The sequence below is a fragment of the Myotis brandtii genome, unplaced genomic scaffold, assembly GCF_000412655.1.
Source record: "Myotis brandtii unplaced genomic scaffold, ASM41265v1 scaffold270, whole genome shotgun sequence".
Lineage (NCBI taxonomy): Eukaryota > Metazoa > Chordata > Mammalia > Chiroptera > Vespertilionidae > Myotis > Myotis brandtii.
This window is the reverse complement of record NW_005360273.1, coordinates 925403-946417: the sequence shown is the minus strand read 5'-3', so window position 1 is coordinate 946417 and position 21015 is coordinate 925403. Positions and strand designations below refer to the sequence as shown.

Here is a 21015-nt window from a genome sequence, read left to right as displayed (position 1 = left end):
GAAGGGAGAGGGATAGAGGGTTAGAAACATCGATGAGAGAGAAACATCGATCAGCTGCCTCCTGCACACCTCTTACTGGGGATGTGCCCGCAACCAAGGTACATGCCCTTGATCGGAATCGAACCTGGGACCTTTCAGTCCGAAGGCCGACGCTCTATCCACTGAGTCAAACCAGTTAGGGCTCAACTTCTATTTTATATTTCCCACTTGCGTTCAAAACTGTTTCTAACATTTCTGTCACAAGTAAATGTTTATACCATTTATGTTATTTATCTTGTCTGGATGTTATTTTCAATTTTCATCTTCAGCTTTCCCCTCCAAACTCAAATATTTATTGAAGATGCACTTCATGACAATTATTCTATAATATAACATTCCACAATGTAATAGAAGAAAATATATTCTAATATATATATAATGTAATCTAATATATGATGTAATCTAATATTCTAATATATATGTTACACATTCCAGTAATATATACTATGTAATAGAATATTTTTTAATTTGGTCTTCCTTAAATAAACAAAGGACAATGGCATACATGTTCAATGTTAGTTTGTAAACTGAATAATTAATGGCTAGCGATCCTCCTTTTCATTCATTCTTATTTGCCATTCATAATAAGGTAGTGAAACAGGCAGTGGAGAGGAAGGGTGTAAAAGATCCATAGTAAACATTGAGAGTTATAGTTGGTGTGTATAGATGAGGGAGGTAACAAAAGTGGCATAAATATTGGGCTGAGAGCTGGGAAAGAAGCGGTCTCGTTTCTAGAAATGGGCAAGGCACATGGCAAATAAGTGGAGAAGGAAGAGGGCTCAGATTTAGAGATCATTTAAAATGTTCCCAGAACACCCAGATGGAGAGGGAACAGACCGCTGGGAATGCAGAAAGGAGGTTGAAACAGATTCTTCATTGCAGAAACAAATTTTGGTTCATTTTCAAAGAAGCCAAACTATTGGACCCATTTATTTAACTTATCACCCGGATATGTAAAATGCGGTGCTGGAGAATATGGAGTATAAAATTTTTAAATGCATGTTACCCAGAGTCCTTACTTTTCAAGAGCTTGCGTAATGGGAGTGGATACACTTAAAGAAATAGAATCAGGCAGTCAGTCAGCTAAGTCCACAGTGGAAGTTAGGCAGAACAGAAGACTAATTTCTACTGGGGAATTTGCAAAGACTTCTCAAAAGACACAGGATTAAAGCTCAGTCTGGAAGAATGAGTGGGATTTAGAGTTGTGACAAGGGACATTTCAGGCAGAGGAAACAGCTTTAGCAAAAGCAGGAAGATAGAGAGTAGGGTGTGGTCTGGACTGCCCATGTAGGTCCATACCTTGTGATAAGTAAAGGACTGTCCTGGAGGGTAAAGCTATGGCTGGTTATGATTTTTGAAAACCAAACTAGGGAATTATGAAAACCTGAAGGTTCTCTAATAGAGGAGAAATGTGATTTTTGAGAAGCTATCTCTTGGCTTTGTTTAAACAAATCGCAATGGATGTTAGAAAGATCTAAAATGTCCAGTTAAGAGGAAAATGTGTGAGTGAACCTAAGCATCAGGCAAAGGGAAGAAGCAAGCATCAAAGAGAACAACAGAGTCAGAACTGGGAGAGTACTCTTTATAGATGCAAATTTTAACCTTGGCCTACAACTATCTCTCTGTCATTAAACACGAATATCCTTTAAATCACACAGAAATGTTATAACAAATTCACTTGCAGTTATATTATCCTCAAGTCCTAGTGTAGCCAGCTCAGTATTACCATCATCGCTCCTTTGCTGTATTTCTATTACTATTATCCTTCTTTCTGCTCCTTTAGTATTATTTCTATAAGATGTATTCAGCTTTCCAAACTTTTTCTTTCCTTATATACCTCTTTTTTTTCATAAAGACTATTCATTTTCTAAATTTTTTGGACTCTGTTTTATCAGAATTGTTTTTGCCTGGTATTCTCTTTTGGCTTGATCTTTTCAACACACACACATCTATGTGCATATATATGCTTCTAAGAGTTTCTTTCTGTTTATAAACACTGAAATAGCCACAAGCCCGTAAGTCATGGTAGACGTTTGCATTGGTTCCTTTCGTAAACATGGACAAGGTGCGCATGGCTTTGTGTAGACATTAACTCTTTGCGTGTTTTTTGTTTTCAGAAGCCCCCAAGCTGATCGTAGTTCAGAGCGAGCTCTTGGTTGCCCTGGGGGACACAACGGTGATGGAATGTAAAACCTCCGGGGTCCCTCCGCCCCAAGTGAAATGGTTCAAAGGTACATTTTCTTCAGTATGTTCATGTCTGGACGTAGTTTTGTTTTCTCTCTTTTTAAAAAAAAAAAATGATTTGTTAGACGTTTGTTTTTGTGTGTGACTTAGCAGCCCCGCCAAATGTGTTTATGATCACACCGGAGACAATCGTTTGAAATTCTGAACTTGGAACTTCAGGATTTGACATCTGGTGTGGATTACAGGACCCAGCGCAGCAAGCAGGGAAAGTTCCCCTGTGCTAATCCAGCTGAACATTCTCCGTGTCAGTTTAGGATTGTTTCCTGTAGAAAAAGTGTCCAAAAGGACCCAGCTAACGTTTAAAATAGCTTCACTGAGTTCAGTCCGCTTTCCTTAGAGACAGTGGCTCTCCCCATGAGAAGGTTTTCTAGGTCCTCAAGGACACTTTCTATAAAGTGCTCAAGTAAGCACACGTTGACGCTGAACACTGAATGACACTGGCCATTGAACTTACGTCAAGTATAGGAATCGTCTGCTTATATTTGTAACATAGAGATTACACCCCTGTGATTCTGTAATAAAATAGCAGTCATGTGCTGCTTGCCCTTAGTGGGAATACACGTGGGCCCCGGTCCAGGCTCAGATGCTGACAGAGTGTATCTGTGTAAAACATTCTGCTTCTGTTTCTGTCTCAGTTCTTCCAATTCATGAGAAAGAAAAATTCCCACAAACACCCTAACAGGGAGGTTGCTAGGATTATTCAGATACTGTTTTCAAAATACTTTTTAATCTTCAGATGAAAAATGCTAAATAGTACAAAGCACTATTGTTATGATTCTGTTTGTTAAATCACAGACATTTCCATAGCAACAGGTTGATGTCATAATCACAGAATTAATAATTCACCTCGGGTTCAAATGCTTGGGGAACATGAGGTGGAAAAGGAAGGCTTTGTGTCGCAAACAAACACTTTTAAACAACACAAGTCAAAAACAGGGAGGGAAACTGGGAGATGATACCATTTTCATGGTTTTCCATGTTAAACGATTTTTAGTCTTTATGTGTTCTCTGATAAGGAAGCATTTCTGGATTTGTTTCTTAGGTTAATTTCCGTTAATATGAACTAATTTTACTTATTTAAAATACTTAAACCTTTGAATTATAAAGGAATTAGAAATCAATTTCAAGTTTACATCATAATTAAATGGATACAAAATATGTGTTATGGAGGCAGTACTTCTTTTTTATATGTCAGTTAGTAATGTATAATAAAATAAAAAATTTAAAGGGTAATGGAGCCTGCTGATTTCCCTGCCCGTAGATAGCAGTCACGAAGAAAGTCGTTTATTCTCCCAAACTGAGGCAACTTTCCTGTATAACTTACTCTTCGTGTCAGCCTGGGTCCCACAAATGGTTTGGAAACTAAAGGAGGACTTAGGGAGCCTTGCAGCTACCACATGGAAGATTCTAGAGTTGACTACCTATCAGTTTCTTCTCTCAGTCATAGATGTTGGAGCTTAATGGGCCCAGAAATAATATCCCATTGCTCTAAGTTATGAACTAGAAGATGTGCATTAGATGCTGACAGACCATAGTGGAGGGCCAGTGTTCATGGACAACATGCAGAGTGGCCCTGCAGCCCAGGCTCGGCCAACTTACTTTAATGCTTACTCATAAGCACAGTCTGTTCATCAGGAGCAAAGCTAGAGACCAGGCTCTACTCCATGCAGACTGCTCCAAAGAGAAAGGGGGAGGAGGCAACTGGACCTTCCTCTCACCTCTGCAGGGGAAGCTTAGGAAAATCCTACCTGATGGAAACCCCAGGGGTGAAGAAGGGTTATCACCCTAATCAGAAGAATACGTTTTCTTCGTACCTTCTTTTCAGGCAATTCTGGTTGAACAGAGTTGGTGGTTGGGTTATTTGTTTAGTTAGTTAGTTATTATAAGAACACAACATGAGATCTACCTTCTTAATACATTTGTAAGTGTACAATACAGTATTGTTAACTACAGGCACTGTGTCTAGAACTTACTCATCTTGTCTAATTGAAACTTTACACCCATTTTCCCTGCCCACACCCAGCCCCCGGCAGCCACCATTTATTAATAAATTGTATTCCATTCAGACCCTCAGAGAAATGGAATTTCATAAGTACAAATGGCCAGCAAAACTTTAGATTTTTCATGTTTAGAAATGAGCAACATAAAGTGGGTTCAAAGGAGAATTGGGGACACTGTTACAATGTTATATAAAGGATATCTCTGCTAAAATCAGTGGTTCTTAAAGTCGAGTTGGTCACAAATCCCTGCAGATTCCCCACAGTCCTTTGCAGGGAATCCACAAGATCAAAATTATTTTCCTAGTAATACTCAGATGTTGTCTTTTTCACACTTGTTGTCTCAAGATTTATAGTAGAGTTTTGGGGGGAATTTGTGACATGTGACATCCAGTAAAGTGAATGCAGAAGCAAATTTGAACACTCAGCTCCTTTTTTAATAAAATAGATTATTCTAGAGATTTGCAAAAAGGTGAAAGAATGCCACTTTTCTCATGAAATTTCTCTTGTTTGGGGAAGTACAATTATTTTTTCATAAAATACGGTCATTATATCAAAATGCCATGCGTTTGTCATTATAAAATATATTCATATACTTAAAATTTTTCTCGTTTCATTTTCTAAGATGCTAAATACAAGTAAATATAATAAAGTGCAAGTAAATATTTTTTAAATGCTTTGAAATACCCAATAATTTTTAAGACAAACATGGAAACAAACATTTTTGAGAACCACTTAATTTCCATAAACTATTTTAAAAGATGTTATATTAAGAATAATGATCTCTCTATTAGTCTTTACATCACAGAGGCCAGATTTAAATTTTAAATACAGCAAAGAGACCCCTCCCCAATATTAATGTGAAATCCTAGAAAATTTATATGTTACTATGTATGACATTCTGAACTATTAAACATATTAAAGTTTTGTATTTCTCTATGGCTCCTCAATAATTTGGTGACTAATTTTTCAGTAGAAATCAAGAAAGGAGAGATTCTTAAAATGTGATCAAACTGCAAACTTGATTAACCAATGTTTTCTACTTGGTATTTTGTTTCATTACTGCTATTCTTCAAAGAATGTTATTTTGAAAAGGAAAAAAAAAAAAGGAGATTAGCGAAAAGGTCTTTATTTCATCCTGTAATGTTCTCTGACATATACAGAAGAAATAAGGGAGAAGTAAATTCCAAAAATCTAAATGCATTTTAGCTTCAAAGAATGTTATTTTGAAAAGGAAAAAAAAAAAAAGGAGATTAGCGAAAAGGTCTTTATTTCATCCTGTAATGTTCTCTGACATATACAGAAGAAATAAGGGAGAAGTAAATTCCAAAAATCTAAATGCATTTTAGTCCAAATATTTTAATTCCTGTTGAACAGCTAGGTCACATTGCATCCTCCCTTAGTGGGAAGAAAGTTTATGTCAACATCATCTGCTTTTATTTATGAAAATTTCCCAAAGGCACATAGACAAGCCTTTAGTTGCTTCTCTTTCTCGCCTGGTATGTAGTAGCAAGCTTAAAGGGATGACTGGGGTTTTAAATATTGGAATGCTGAAAATGCTTCATTTTTGGCATTGGCGGTTGCTAATGTAATTTTTTTGTGTTTTTAAATTTATGGCTGCTTTGACCTCTTCTCCTCCCAAAATTAAAAAAACAAAAAGAGAATTGTCTGTTTGTTGCCCTGAATCTGTTGATTGCAGTTTTTTTTGATAATGTCCCAGAGAATGGCTAGTTGGGGGGTTTTCTTTGCCCATTAGAAGCTAAGGGAGTTACTTCTATGGGCCTCAGGCCCAGGGCACATGGCTAGGCTACTGTGTGACATGTTGGAAAATATCTTTTCAGACAGCTGGGCATGTTATAAAACCCAAAGAGCAATGGCCTTAAAATCCCCTGGATGTTTTCAGTACTTCCACAAAGAGTTTGATATGACCCTTTACAAAAACAAATTAAATATATAAACACTAAGCTGGCATTAAATACCCAGTACTGGGCACTTTTTAATGATATTGGTCATTCTGGTTAATTACTTTTTTAAGAGAGGAGGCAGCCTGGAGAAGGGGAAGCAAAATGAGGGGTTAACCTACCTTATAGATTTGTTGAGGCATTGCCTGCCTTCAAACAGGAAGGGTTCTAGGGGACTTGAGGTGTTGCAGGGACACAGCACATACAGGTAACTCAGACATAAAAAAGCTTTCCTGAGTCATCCTATCCTCACACTGAAGTCAAACTCAGTATGTAGTACCATCCCCCATACATGGATCCTCTGCCTGCTTCTTCCAAAAGCCCCATAACTCCAACTTAAAGGACTTTGCTGAATAATACAGATTTAGCAGAGGTGTCCTGGGAGATTGATATGACAGTACCTCTCTTTGGCCACTGTCAGAAGTTTCTCATCCATTCTTCTACCAACAAGCTCCTCTCTACTAACTCTCAGAATCCTCTCAGGCAGCTTACCCAAAATCTGACTAGTAGCATTTATCAAACCAAAACCTGGTCATTAACCAAACTAAGAACACCTATGGCTAACTGAACTTTCCTGGGTAACAGAAATTCATCCTGCCGAATAGATGGTAGAAATCTTTTTTCCACCTTCATGTTCCCATCCCTCATGCCCTTCTTACTTAACACAGCCATGTGACAGCCGGCATCCTTTCCAAGTCCCCCAATGTAGCTTCAAAGAGTTTGTTCTTATTTAGATACATATGCAGTAGGAAATACTTATACATAATTCATGCAGGACCAGATTTTTGGCCATAGGTTAGCTCATAGAATTATACAGACTAATCAGCTCAGTGCCAAGAAACACTTCATTCTTTCATTGCAAAAACATGGTTTAAGTGTCTACATTGTGCCAGACACTTGTATTTAAAAACTTTACATTCTGTTTTCTTTAGAAGTTTTGAAATCAAACTAATAGAAAACTATGTAAATATGTTAGTGTTTAATGCTCTCCCTTTGTTTTGACTTAGGGGATCTTGAGCTGAGGCCCTCAACTTTTCTCATTATTGATCCTCTCGTGGGACTTTTGAAGATTCCAGAAACTCAGGATCTCGATGCTGGTGATTACACATGTGTAGCTGTCAACGAAGCTGGAAGAGCAACTGGCAAGATAACTCTGGATGTTGGCTGTAAGCATCCCTGCTCTAATAAACAAACTTGTTTTGAAATTGATCTGCTATTTTTTCCCTGTGCCCATAACTTTGAAACAATTGGCTGGAAATACTTTTCAGAAAGGCAATATTAGAGTTAGCACTTAAGGTTATTAAAATAATAATGGTAATTAGAGTTTACCAAGTGTTTTCTAGGGGCCATGCATTGTGCTAAGAACTTATATAGCTTATCTCCATAAACACTCATAACAATTTTAAGGGGAAGATACTTTAATTATCTTCATATATAAATAAGGAAATGGAGGCGTTAGTCGGCTATGCAACTTGACTAAGGTCACAGAGATAATGTGTGCACACAGACATATCTATCAGGGAGAGCCTGAATGATTGAACCCAGGTTGTCTGACTTCAGAGACTATAGGATTCCTTGGTATATCAACTCCTGCCAAATATTTTCCAATCCAGAATCATTCATTCTGACACCAAATTCCTAAGTAATAACATCTGGAGGCCATAAATTAGACTTTGGCCCTAGACATAATTTGGAGATGTTGATGACAGCAAAGGTAGCAGATGGTGCATTTACCTTTTTAAAAAATCCACTAGCAATGACTCCTCAGTGTATAAAGTAAAGTACTAACTGCACATAAATGTCAATCACAATGTGAAGGATACAGCATGTGCATGACAAGTATGGTCAGATTACTCAAGAAGGTCATTCTCCCTCCTTTGTCTCTCCATCCACATTTCTTGGCGGGCGGGGGTGGGGGGGTGGGGGGAAGTTCTACACAGTGTGGTAACACTTGAAAGAAAACAGAGCTTGCTTTGTATGCAAAAGAATGTGGCGGCTTCATTTTAACAGATAATTCAAATGTAGACTTATAAAATATGACATTCATTAAGTTGTACTTTCATTCATGTATCAGGATTTTCATGCCAAAGCTATTTTTGTTTGTTTGTTTGTTTTTGCAAAAGTTAGGAACTATAAAGAAAATGCATTTTTAGGATAAAATAAACATAAAGCATTTTAGTTATACTAGCTTAAGTCTTTAAGTGAAAATCATGGCCCGCTAAGCTTAATATTTTGTTTCATATAAACCAAATTGTTCCTCTTGGGATCTTTTATGGTCCCCTTGTCCCTAGGCTGTCTGGTGAACACTGTCTTCTTGGTGCTTATGCCCTTGGAGTAGAATCCACAGAGCTGGGAATGGCCACAAAGACCATGTGGGCTCTGCCTAGCCCAGTGGTCGGCAAACTCATTAGTCAACAGAGCCAAATATCAGCATTACAACGATTGATATTTTTTTTGAGAGCCAAATTTTTTAAACTTAAACTATATAGGTAGGTACATTGTTATTAACTTAATTAGGGTATTCCTAAGCTGGCCTTTGCTAAAGCTAGAACGTATCTGATTGAGGTACGTTCGCTGAGGTTAACGCCTTCCAACTCTCCCATCCACACTCGTCTTGTATACTTGTTTCGTCTATCTCCTTTCGTTCATCCTCTCTATATGTCCATCCCCCACTTCTTCTAACACCACTTCTTCAAAATAGACTCGCCCAGGCCGAAAACCGACTTCTGCGCATGGGCCACGAAGTTTCAATCGCACTGTACATGCGCACCTGCACGTGGTATTTTGTGGAAGAGCCACACTCAGGGGGCCAAAGAGCCCCATGTGGCTCGCGAGCCGCAGTTTGCCGACCACTGGCCTAGGGCATAGCAAGATGTGATGGAGCCATGACGAAACTCTATGGTTATGAAGAGAAGTGCCTTGCAAATAAGATCGGAATCTCTGGGTGGAGGGTATTAAATCCACTGGCAGAGTGTAAAACACAAGTAATGCTCTTAGAAATGTCAAGTCCAGCCCTGGCCGGTGTGTCTCAGTTGGTTGTGCTGTCGTTCTGTGCACCAAAGGTTGCTGGTTCTATTCCCTTCAGGATCAGGGCACATGCCCAGGTTGCCAGCTCGATTCCCAGTAGGGGGCATGCAAGATTGATGTGCCTCTCTCTCTAAAAATCAATAAAAATATATTTAAAAAAATAAATGTAAGGTCCAAATGAGGAAGGTCACTAGGTACAGAATTCTTGTTTTCAAGAGATCTACTAAGTACATTTCAATGCTCTACATGTTCTAGTTCTATTTCTCTCTTCTCCTGGCAGACAACATTCTTTTAGAGTTAACTAGCTCTAGAGGAAGAAGGAAAGAGCCTCAGTAATTTTCCCAGCAAAAAAGGGAAGGACCCGCTCATCCTCCTCCAAGATAGAAAATTAAATATCTAACACATGTTACTTTGCTTACCTACTTCCTTCTTGATAATCTTTTTAGCTTCTGGACTTCCCCAGGTTCTCTCTTCTGGGTAGCGATAAACCGTATAAGGATCAGGGCTGTCTGCTGGAGCGACTTGTGTTGGATTAGAAAACATCCTAAGGAATGTTTTGTATGTATCCTTTATTCCTTAAACTGAATTTTTTTTAATCTTCACTCATATTCAAGATGCCCCTTTCTAAGTCAGTGGCTTTCTCAACTATTATTTCATCAACTGTTCCGATGAAACCACTAACATAAACTCAATTATTTACTTACTGTAACCTTAATTATTGTTAAAATTGTCAAGTAATATTAAAGTCAGCCCCTCATGTTTCTGTCATGCCTGAACTGTTTCCTCATTCACCATTGAAGTCCTGATTGTTCTGGCTTACACAGTTTGATTATCCACATAAAACTACTGTTCCGTATCCTAGGAGATACAGGATGTTTCTGTCAAGATCTGGTGCAAATTACAGTCACGGTGGCGGTTGTGGTTAGCACTATTAGAGTTAAAAGCAAACAAACAACAAAAACAACAGCAAAATTTCTCCAGAATGTTATATCGTGGCTAAGAGAATGGACTCTGGAAACTGGATTTCTGTCTGGCATTTAGTAGTACCTACCTGATGGGTTGGTTGTAAAGATGAAATGAGACATCATTTCCCATGTGCATCTAGCATATCAGTGGTTACTGCTGTTCTTTGAAGCTGCTTAATGGGACATAGAGCAATAGGTGAATATTAACTTCATAACCTGAGTGGTCATTTGGATTCTTTGAGTCTTGGAAAATATTAAAGAAATGCATATATAACAGTGGCATAGTATTTAAGATTAAACATTGGGCTTTTAATATGAAAGTCATTGTTTTCACTAATTTTTTTTGAAGTCTTGAGACAAGTTAAGTACTAATATTATTAGTGCATAAAATTATTCATTTGAGTTCCAAAACGATTGGGCATAGAGCTCAGTAGCTTATGACTTAAGAAGAAAAACATGCTTTTATCCATGTCATGTAATTGTGTTTTCAGATTGTCTTTGTGGGCCTATTACTGCACATCAATTATACGACATCAACAATTTTTTACTTTATATTATTTTAAAAAGACTGTTTAATATTATTCTTAAGTTCTAGCTTATTGTAGTGAGTCTCCTTTTTTGTATTTCTCATTATATGGCTTTAAGTTGTGGACATTTCAGGTCAACGGGGAAAGTTACCAGTGCTTTTCATGCGTTTGAAAGAGAGGTAGTGGATTGTGAAGTCGTTTGGAAGAAAAGAAGATTGGCCACATCAAACACAAAGCTGGCCTGGCAGTGATTTCATTTGCAGCATTCCACACCACACAGGGTTTGCATCGTAGACTGTGGTTTCATTTTTTGTGGTTTGGTAGAAACAAAACAGTGTGTTCAGCCATGTTAGGCAAGAAAAATCTCTGTTTGACTAATAATGACGCAAGAGTTGCCATAGCGGAGATTAATTATCGCTGAAGGAACCAGAATCACTTTAAGGAATAAGTTTTAGAGCAAGATGGTCAATTTGTCTGTAACTTCTATATTTTCACAATAATGTGTGCACACAGATATCTATCAGTAGGTGACAAAGCTCTACGTGCATCAACCCTGAGCAATTGTCAAGGTATCTATACACAAATATTTCAGGGACCACAGAGGATTCAATATAATCCTGCCAGACTCTATATGCCGTAGCCAAAGTCGAAATTAACAATAGATACATTAAACTCCACAACTATGATTTCATAAATGAACTCTACAATATTTATGACCAAAGGTCATTACTATTTGGGTGTAACTACTTGCTAAATGATTAATAAACATTCTCTCTTTTAACAACCTGGGATAAGAAATGCTACTCTCCCCTTTTGTTTATGGAGAAATTTAGACTGGGGGAGGTAAAGTCATTTTCCAAGTTTACAGACTAAAAAGTAGTGGAACTGCCATTTGAAACCACCGAGTGGGCTGTAACTTCTCTAAGCTGCGCAGCCTCCTCGGAGCAAGTCCAGTATTTGTAGTACAATCACTTCTGCTCCCTTTCCCCTGTTTCTTAATCTGTTTCCCATCCACCCAAAGTTATTCACTTGGAGTCCAAATTGGCCACACTCAGGAGTAGGAAGTATTTAGGCGGCTTCTTGGCCTGAGGTTGGAGTTGTTTAATTTTTGAGCTTCACTTGTCACTGATGCTGTGTTGGCTGCTTACCTGGTTAGCGCCTGGTTCTCTCATTTGCCTTGTTTTCTGCTACCGGTATGTTATTCCCTGACCTAGTGCTTGTCTTGTACCTGACACTGTTTCCGAAGCTGCTTCTCCCCAGATGACTTCTCCTGTCTTAATTGAGTTTTATGGGCACAGCTTGAGCTCCACTTACGCATTTATATTCCAGTTTGTTTTGGCTTTCTTAGTTCTGAAAATTCTAATTTGTCTCCATTTCCACTGATGGCTCTGTTCTCTTGTGTCAGGCAAGCTTGATTTCCTCCCAAGGACTTGGTTGATCCCAGGCTTTTGCATATCTTTTTGTTCTTCTGGAATTTGTTTTCCATCCCATCTCCACATTCAGCTACGCCCACTCTGAGCCTAACACATCCTGAGACTTTTACATTTAATCTCTGTTTTTCAGAAAAGCAACTACCTCTAGAATAATTGACTGCTATCACTCCAGAGAAAAGTAATTAGGCCTTATACACCTAGAATAAGCAAACAATGAGTTAATTTAGAAACTATTTTTAAAATATTTTTATTTTGCCTATTCTTTTTATAAACCAAATTCCCATGTAGATGGATTAAGAAAAGTCTAGCCTGGTCAGTGTGGCTCAGTGGTTGAGTGTTGATCCATGAACCAGAAGGTCAAGGTTCCATTCCTGGTCAGACCTTGACCTTCTGGTTCATGGATCAACACATGCTTGGGTTGCGGAATCGACTCCCAGTAAGGGGTGTGCAGGAAGCAACAGATCAATGATTCTCTCTCATCATTGATGTTTCTATCTCTCCCTCTCCCTTCCTCTCTTAAATCAATTTAAAAAACCATATTAAAAAAATTTAAACAGATACACTGCTGCTAATTTTTAAAAACACATTACTCAACTGTGGTATTTAACTTAATTTTATTTTCTTTAGGTTCTGTGAACAAATAGGGTTTCTGAAATTGTCATTTTTCTTGAGAAATGCAAGTTAAAATGCACTGGATCAAGGTTGTTATTATCATCATATACACATACACAAACACATAATTCTTGTTAAAGTGTTTTAATATTGTTTGAATCATTCACAAAGACCTGGCGGCCATATATAATGCACATAGTTCTGTGTTAGTTGCTATGAAAGATAAAAATAGGGTTGCAAAAATAAACCCTGAAGGGGAAATCAAATGTATAATCTAATAAAAGGATGAATATGGCCATTGCCATGAGTGGTACAGAATGAGTTCTCTAAAACCTCAAGAGGGAAGAATTATATTCATTTGGATGGTAAGAGATGGCACTGAGGAGGGGCCTTTTGGACTGGATTAAAGAACTGTCAATATTTCAAGAGCCAAGATCAAAGGCAGACATTGCATTTGAAAGGGATGGCAAGTAACACAGGCACCCCTATGAGAAAGGTCAGTCCTTGTTTGGAGAAGAGTGAAGAGTTCTGATTGTCCAGAGAATAGGATTTGTGTAGGAACCTTATGGGAGATGAGGCTGCAAATTTAGAGAAGGTTCTTTATCCCAGGCCAATAAAGAATTAGTGCTGCTCGGAAGACAAACGTACATCCCAGTCCCAGACTTCCCTTTGGGAAGGAAAGAGGTGATGTGATCTCTGTACCTTTTTTATTTTAATTAGCCTGCTAAACAGCTTACTAGTAACTATGAGCAATTTTAAGAACCCATAGAAAAGGAGAGGCCGATAGCATGACAAAGAATTTCAACTCTGAAGTCGGATCAACCTGGTTTTCAATCCTAGCTCCAGTGTTCGACTCCATCTGACTCTTAGCAAATTAACTGTCTGTGTCTCAGTTTCTTCATCTATAAATAAGAATAAGAGTACCTAGCTCATATATTGTGAAGATTAAATGAGATAATTAATGGACATCACTCAACACCCATCCCTGGCCCTGTAAGTGAAAGTTATTGTAATTCCTAATGAATATTTAACCTTGACGTTATAAAGGAGAGGTACCTCTTAGAGTCCTACATGATCAGGTTTCATGAGTTACCTCCAATAGTATCACAGTATCGTATATATTTCTCCTTGCCTGGTGTTTCAAACATCATTGCTCATAGTTCTGGAGGACATACTGAGAGCCTCAACTATTCAGGCTTAGCATCCTTACTATATTACATTCTGGTGTTTTCCAAGGTGTGCCTGACATGTTTCCAATTCTCCCTTCAGGCTTATGTGGTTACCTGAGTTATGTAGATAATTATAGCCTTCTTATCTATACTTTTATAATTTCTGAGTCATCTCTTAACTCTTAAATTTTAAGCACTCTTTACTTTATCAAATACTATGATCAGTTACTTTAATTTGTATTATTAATTCTCAAGCTTAAATGTCTTTAACCCAAAAATGTGAAAAAAAAATAGTTGAAAAGAAAGAATGTGACATAGAATGGATATGATTTGGGATTAAATCCTGTTAGCTTGTTATATAATGATCTGTTGAAGAATGAACTCTGCTATAAATTAAGTTCACTAAAAGGAGTCAGAAATAATTTTGACTTAAATTCTCACTCTTCATCATCACTTTAAATAGGTAGTTGAAGTTCTTGGGGCCTTTTCATTTATAGAGGAAAAAGAAACATCTGCTATTTCAATAGCAGACAGGAATATTAAAATGGTAACTTCATAACTTATGAACAGTGGTTTGATTCACATTCACTGTGTTGACAGTTTAATAATTAAATTTTTATATTTAATGTGCCTGCGTACTATCCCAATGACCTTTGTTGTTGTTGTTGTTCTAAATATCTTCTAGCACCTCCAGTTTTCATACAAGAACCGGCTGACGTGTCTATGGAAATCGGTTCAAATGTGACTTTACCTTGCTATGTCCAGGGCTATCCAGCACCAAAGGTTAAGTGGCGAAGATTAGACAACATGCCGATCTTCTCAAGACCCCTTTCAGTGAGTTCCATCAGCCAACTAAGAACAGGAGCTCTCTTTATTTCAAGTAGGTTAAAGGAAATATATTTTTATTCAAGTATGTACATACAGATTATATATTCATGTTCTATGCATAGGTGTTGCTAAGTTTAAAATAGTGAATTAATCTTGCCAACCCAATGGTGTTGGTTGCATTTTACTTTAAGCTAGCATTGGACTCTTATATTTGGGAATTGTCATAAATGAATTATATTATTTAAATGTATGTCATATCAGAAAGGCTCAAGAAGCAATCTGACTTCCACATAACTTGTTGTTCCCTATTGCAAATAGAGCCACCTGGGTCTCTGGGTGGATAAGTGATCACATTTTATTGACTCCCGGAGCAGCTATTGTAGAGAAAGGTAAAATATTACTGGTAGTTAGTGAATGTTAATTATTTTGGCCAAAAAAATACATAACCACATGCATAGGGATCCTATACCCTATGGAAACTTCTTGATTAAAAGCTATATCTACCTGGAGCAAAAGATTAAAATAAAATGTCAAATACTTCAACATACAAAAGATCTATCTGTAAACTATTAAGCATTCTGATATTTATAAACACTGTGTACTTTCTAAAATAGACTATTTGGATAGTGGTCCCACAGGAGTAACAACATTTAGATGATCAAGTGGTTTTTTAAAAAGTAATTGCATGTTTTGAGTATTTTGTATCAAGCCTCCAATAATTGATTTCCAGGGTTAGTACCAATCTTAAATGTACATTAGCCACTTGAACTTTCAAATACAAGTACAACTGTCTAATTACAAGTGCTTAAGTGTTCTGCTCTGTACTAGGCTCTGTGGTGAAGACAAACCTCAAATATAGGGTCCCTAACCTAGGCATTTTACAATCCACTATCTGAGTGGATGGCCACGGAAGTGCCTACCGAGAGATGCGCACTGGGTTGGGTCACATTGTGCAGGACCTGAAATGTGCAGGTGAAAAAATGCCTTTAATGAGATTGAAAAGAGAGCCCCCCCCACCCCTCCCCCGACCCCGCCCCGATCTTCATAGGCAAGAAAATACTGTTTCAGAAAAACTGTGCAGGATAGGAGGAGAGATGAGAGAGAGGGATGAGGCTCACATAGTGATGCAGGTAGGGTGATGGTGGGATGAGAGGCAGTCCAGAGGGAAACAAATTAGACCTGTAAACAAGTCAATTAGAGGAGGTGAAAGAACAGGGAGAATAAAAGAGGGCAATGTATTGACCAGTGAGTTCCCATTTGTCCAAATTAAATCATCGGGCAGGAAACTAGTGATTAGAAACTTAGTTCTCAGTAGTATGTGGTATTTCTGTACAAATTAGTCCAAGAGTTGATAATATAAAAAATACCTTGCTTAGGAGCAATGTGTGCTTTATTAACCAGCGATTTGCTGTATTGTCCTTTGCACATGAAGGTTTGCTGTTGTTGAGAATGGGCATGGCCTGAGTTTCCCAAATGCTGTTCTGCAGTCAATATGCTTCTGGTTAACAGAGGAATAGGATTGTTGTCACTGTTCTTTACTTGAGAGGTGGTGGAGCTATTAATAATGGAAAGCTACCTTGTTCTCTGTCAAAACCTTATCAATCAATTAAGCTGTGCTTATTTCATTCGTGATCCTTACAAAGATGACAGTCATTCCCCCTACTTAAAATCTTCTCTTGCCTCCCCTATTGCTCACAAGACAAAACCACACTCTTTATAAGTCACCAGCTACCTCTTCAGGTTCAGTTTCCTGACTGTATCCACACAACCTATAACCCAGGGGTCCTCACCCTAGTCCCCCAAAACCCTTCTAATTAAAAATCTTTTGTAATATCCCTTTCATTATCCTGAAAAATTCCATATATTTGATCTCTCCTACATTATAAAAATAATTTTAATATCCAAAATGTAGCACAAAGGAAAATAAAGGAAAGTAATTTTATTATAATGATAGGTATTTCAATTACTATGTGAATATGCTGGTAACATTTATACCGTATGCATACACATTTATGTACATCACCATGAATTTGACAGCTTAAATGTAGACTGATACAGGAGTATGGGGTTGATGACTCAGCAACTCCAAACTGGTGAAGTGATTTCTTCAAATGGAGGGTAATTCTTGCTAAAGTACCTTCTTCCTCCTACTTACCCAGAATTAGGTTGTAGGCTTAGGCTATAATTATAAACAAAGTCTTCAAATCCATGAGTTTCCTGTTGGACCTTCAGAAGTCTTGCTGAACTTGGGATAATTATTCCTTTTGTGAATCTACTCCATGCATTAGCTCCCTAGTGTTTGACCACTAAATGCCAACCGACTCCTTTATTCATTGGGCCGACTAAAGAAATCTCTCCTGCAACCTCCAGACTGCCCCCAGGGAGGTGGTGCAGTTTCCCATTCTTTGAATAGACCTTAATTTTTTAAGTCGTGTTTTTGCCTTTGCAGCCCATTGAGTTTGGACTGCCCTCCCTCTACTCTACCTGCTGTTTAAGGTACAACTCTGTTAAGCCTTTCTTAACTCGCCCCCCCCTTGCCATCATCAGTCACTCCCCTCTCTGTTCCCACAGCTCGTTTGGAACTCATATTACAGCATGTATCACGCTGTTGTGTGAGTGTTGGCTGCTGTGTATGCCTCCTCCCCTAGAATGGGAACTACCAGAAGGCAGTAGCATATTATCCACCCACAGCTCTCAGCACTGTGCATAGCACATAACTGATGCTCCAGGGATGGTGTCGAATGAGTAAATGATCTCTTATTTTTAGACTTATGGGCAAGTGATAAAGGAACCTACATCTGTGAAGCTGAAAACCACTTTGGAAAGATCCAGTCCCAGACAACAATAACAGTGACAGGACTCGGTAAGATCCATTAACTGCTTAGACACCACACTCTTCCAAACCATCAGACTTCATTTGCTACATCATCTCTTGCCTGTACCATTTTTATATTTTAGAGAAACAGGTGAATATCTGATTACTAGATTAACCTTCCCTCCCCCACTGTATTTCATATTTCATAAGATGTTAGAACTAAAAAGAGTTTTAGTGATCATCTGCTCCAAGCTCCTCATCTTTCATGTGAAGAAATGAAAGTCAATCTCAATAAATTGATCTAAGTCTAAATATAAACACACATACACATGCACACACATATGAGAGCAGTGGTGTTCTTTTTGTTTACCTTTTACAGATTTATTACTTTATCTCACATGGAGTTATTTTTGTGTATGATATAAAGTAAGAATATAATATAGTAGATTTCTAAGTATTAAGACATGTGTTTCAATTTTTTATTGAATACTCTCTTCCCACTGATTAAAATGCCCATTTGGTCACATGCTGAATTTGTATCCTACTTTATTCCTTGGGACTCTATTTATGCACAAGTTCTACATTGTTTTCATTGTAGTTAGTGTGATTTTTAAATCTGTCAGAGCCTGCTCCTCATCCATACACTTTCATAAATTTTTCTTTGTGAATCTCCCTTTATTCATCTACATGTACTTAAAATTTCCAAGTAGAATCTCTTATGGATTTTGCTTTGACTTATGTCAGATTTACTCATTGATTTCTAGAAAAGTACATCTTTACAATACTTTACAATACTTCTTTACCATGCCATCTCAGGGAGTCCCCTCATTTTATTTGAGTCCCCTCACCAATCTCATCCCTTTTCCAATAAGTTTTCCCTTCTCCAATAAGTCCTCTTCATGGTTTTCAGAAGGAAATCTTATCTTTTGCGACAGCATGGATTGACCTGGAGAGTATTGTGCTAAGTGAAATGTCAGAAAGACACAAGCCATGGGATTTCTCCTCTATGTGGAATCTAATGGACATACTAAACAAGCAAACAAAATAGAAACAGATTAGTATTTCCTGAAAATGGTTCTGGTGATTCCTCTTTTCTATTTATAAATGCTTTCAGCCACTCTCCATCTGTCTGTTGAATACTCTGCCAATTTCTTAGCTTGACCTTTCTGGCCTCCCATGCCATAGGTGTATTCTATTTTACTTTCTTACTTATACTAATACCTGTCCTCTTGCCATTCTCTTAGCTTAGAAGGGCCCTTTATCTCTATTTTCCAGTTCATATCCATTTACATGTTTAAATTTTTGTTCCTGAAAAGTTATTTTTAAGATATCTTACTGAGTAGGCATATTGGCCTATGAAAGAGTTTGTCTTCCTTTGGCTGACATAGAGTCCTTAGCGCCTGTGCTCTCTCTGCCTCAGTTGCTCCCCTCATTGGAATCAGCCCTTCAGTGACCAGTGTAATCGAAGGACAGCAGCTTACTTTGCCTTGTGCTCTATTGGCTGGGAATCCCATTCCAGAACGCCGGTGGATTAAGAATTCAGCCACGGTAAGAACATTTTAAACGCATGCACTCACCTTCTAATTTTCCTGAGTAAGAGGCAATGTAGTCCAACCATTGCAATTTCAATTTGATAAACATGCTAAAAATATATATATTGTAAGTGCACCAAAACTTTTCTTCAGTATTAACATGTTTATGTAATTCATATGACTTTGCAATTAGTAAGATGGAGAAATAGTCAATAGTGTAATTTTTATAATTTTGCATTGAATTTAATAAAATACATTCTTTTCAGAATTTGTAAAAACTGAAACAAGTATGAAGTTATTTTCATATACTTCTTTGCAAGACAATGAAGTGTTAATATTCTCATAAAATTCTTCCATTTTAGATATTAATCTTTATTATTAACTTTAAACGTTGTGTCTTATATTGTGAACAATTTTAAAGTGGGAATCTTATTTTGTGTCATTGTTTTTTAGGGTTCACCTTTTAATTGTGAAAGGATATGAAAGATTTTTCTCATTTCTGTGGATTTCTTCTGTAACATGCTATCTATGGCAATACACTTCCACCTAGTTCCTAGCATTTTTCTTCCATTTTCCAGAGCAGTTAGACTCACTCTCTTCTTGAAGTACCAATCAGAAGTGAATTGAGCCCACGGACTAGGTTTATATTTGCATACAAACCTGAGAAAATGAGTATATCTCAATCCATAAGAAATACCCCCATAACATAGGGTGATACTCTTTGAGGACCAGGGTCTCCTGGGATGACGCAAAATGCATAAATGCTACAGAGGAAGGAGGGGACACTCTTCCCGTCTCATACATGGTCCTTTAATATTTGCAGCTGTCACTGAAAAAGGGTGGGTGTCGAGAGCAAGTGCCCACTGAATAAGTGCCTATTGGCCGAAATAAAAATATCGAATGGCTTGCAAGTGATCATAAGGACTTCTTGCAAAAGAACAAGTTAATCCAAAAGTAAAAATACGAAGGAAATGTGGGTCCTGAGTAATAATAAAAATTACAGAAACAACAAACAAGCAGCATCCCTGTTTTTCCCCTCCTTTTTCCAGTGTGTGCACAGCCCTCACAGATGTTAGTTGGTATCATGTTTGGTGGCTTATCAGCATGACATACAATTGACACTACCCTTGGTAACATTTTTGCTCTGCGTTTTTCACTTAAGGATGTTAGAATATTTTGCTAGTTTATAAGACATTTAATGACCCAATTGAAAAAAAAGCAGATTCCATTTTGGCTTAGGCAACATTGCCTTTTTAATTAAAAATGGCTTTTTTTTTCTTTAAGTTGGTCCAAAATCCTTACATCACCGTACGCAGTGATGGGAGTCTCCATATTGAAAGAGTTCGCCTTCAGGATGGAGGTGAATATACTTGTGTGGCCAGTAACGTTGCTGGAACCATTAACAAAACAACCACTGTGGATGTGCATGGTAAGAGACACACCCTTTGTCCTTCTTTCCAAGCCACGGTCGAAGCTGGGTTCATATAGTTACTAGTCAAAGAATTCTGTTCCTCTGGTTAAAACAAGTAGATCTCTTTCCTGATTGTCATTGTTAATAAAGAAGCTTTATGTGTTGAATAATATTTACATGGTTCAGTCTGTTTCCAGATTATCCTTTCCTATATACACAGAAAGACATTATTGAGATTCGCCTAGCTGAGTCTGGCATGGGCTTTTGAAAGAGGTTTCTTAATTGATAAAAGTGAACTCAGTTCTCAAAGAGTTATGTTTAAAAATACATTTTAATTTCAGGCAAGCTGAATTTATCGTACTATCTAAATCGCCTTTTCTTTTTGGATTGTGAAACATGGATGTCCTTACTAATGACTCCTTTGTGTGTTAGCTAGAAATGACCTCAGCTTTTCT

The 21015-nt window shown here is 37.6% G+C and overlaps 1 protein-coding gene across 1 annotated transcript in view; it reads left to right on the top strand.

The window, feature by feature from the left end:
• LOC102263923 (hemicentin-1) overlaps positions 1-21015 on the top strand; it is a gene marked incomplete at its 5' end in the record, with an annotated part of 222783 nt that overhangs the window by 28866 nt on the left and 172902 nt on the right. The window contains 6 exons of the mRNA XM_014541442.1: positions 2157-2270; positions 7249-7407; positions 14660-14854; positions 17570-17665; positions 19038-19165; positions 20434-20578. Of these exons, the coding sequence (XP_014396928.1) occupies positions 2157-2270; positions 7249-7407; positions 14660-14854; positions 17570-17665; positions 19038-19165; positions 20434-20578 (837 nt within the window). The remainder of the gene's footprint in view (positions 1-2156; positions 2271-7248; positions 7408-14659; positions 14855-17569; positions 17666-19037; positions 19166-20433; positions 20579-21015) is intronic.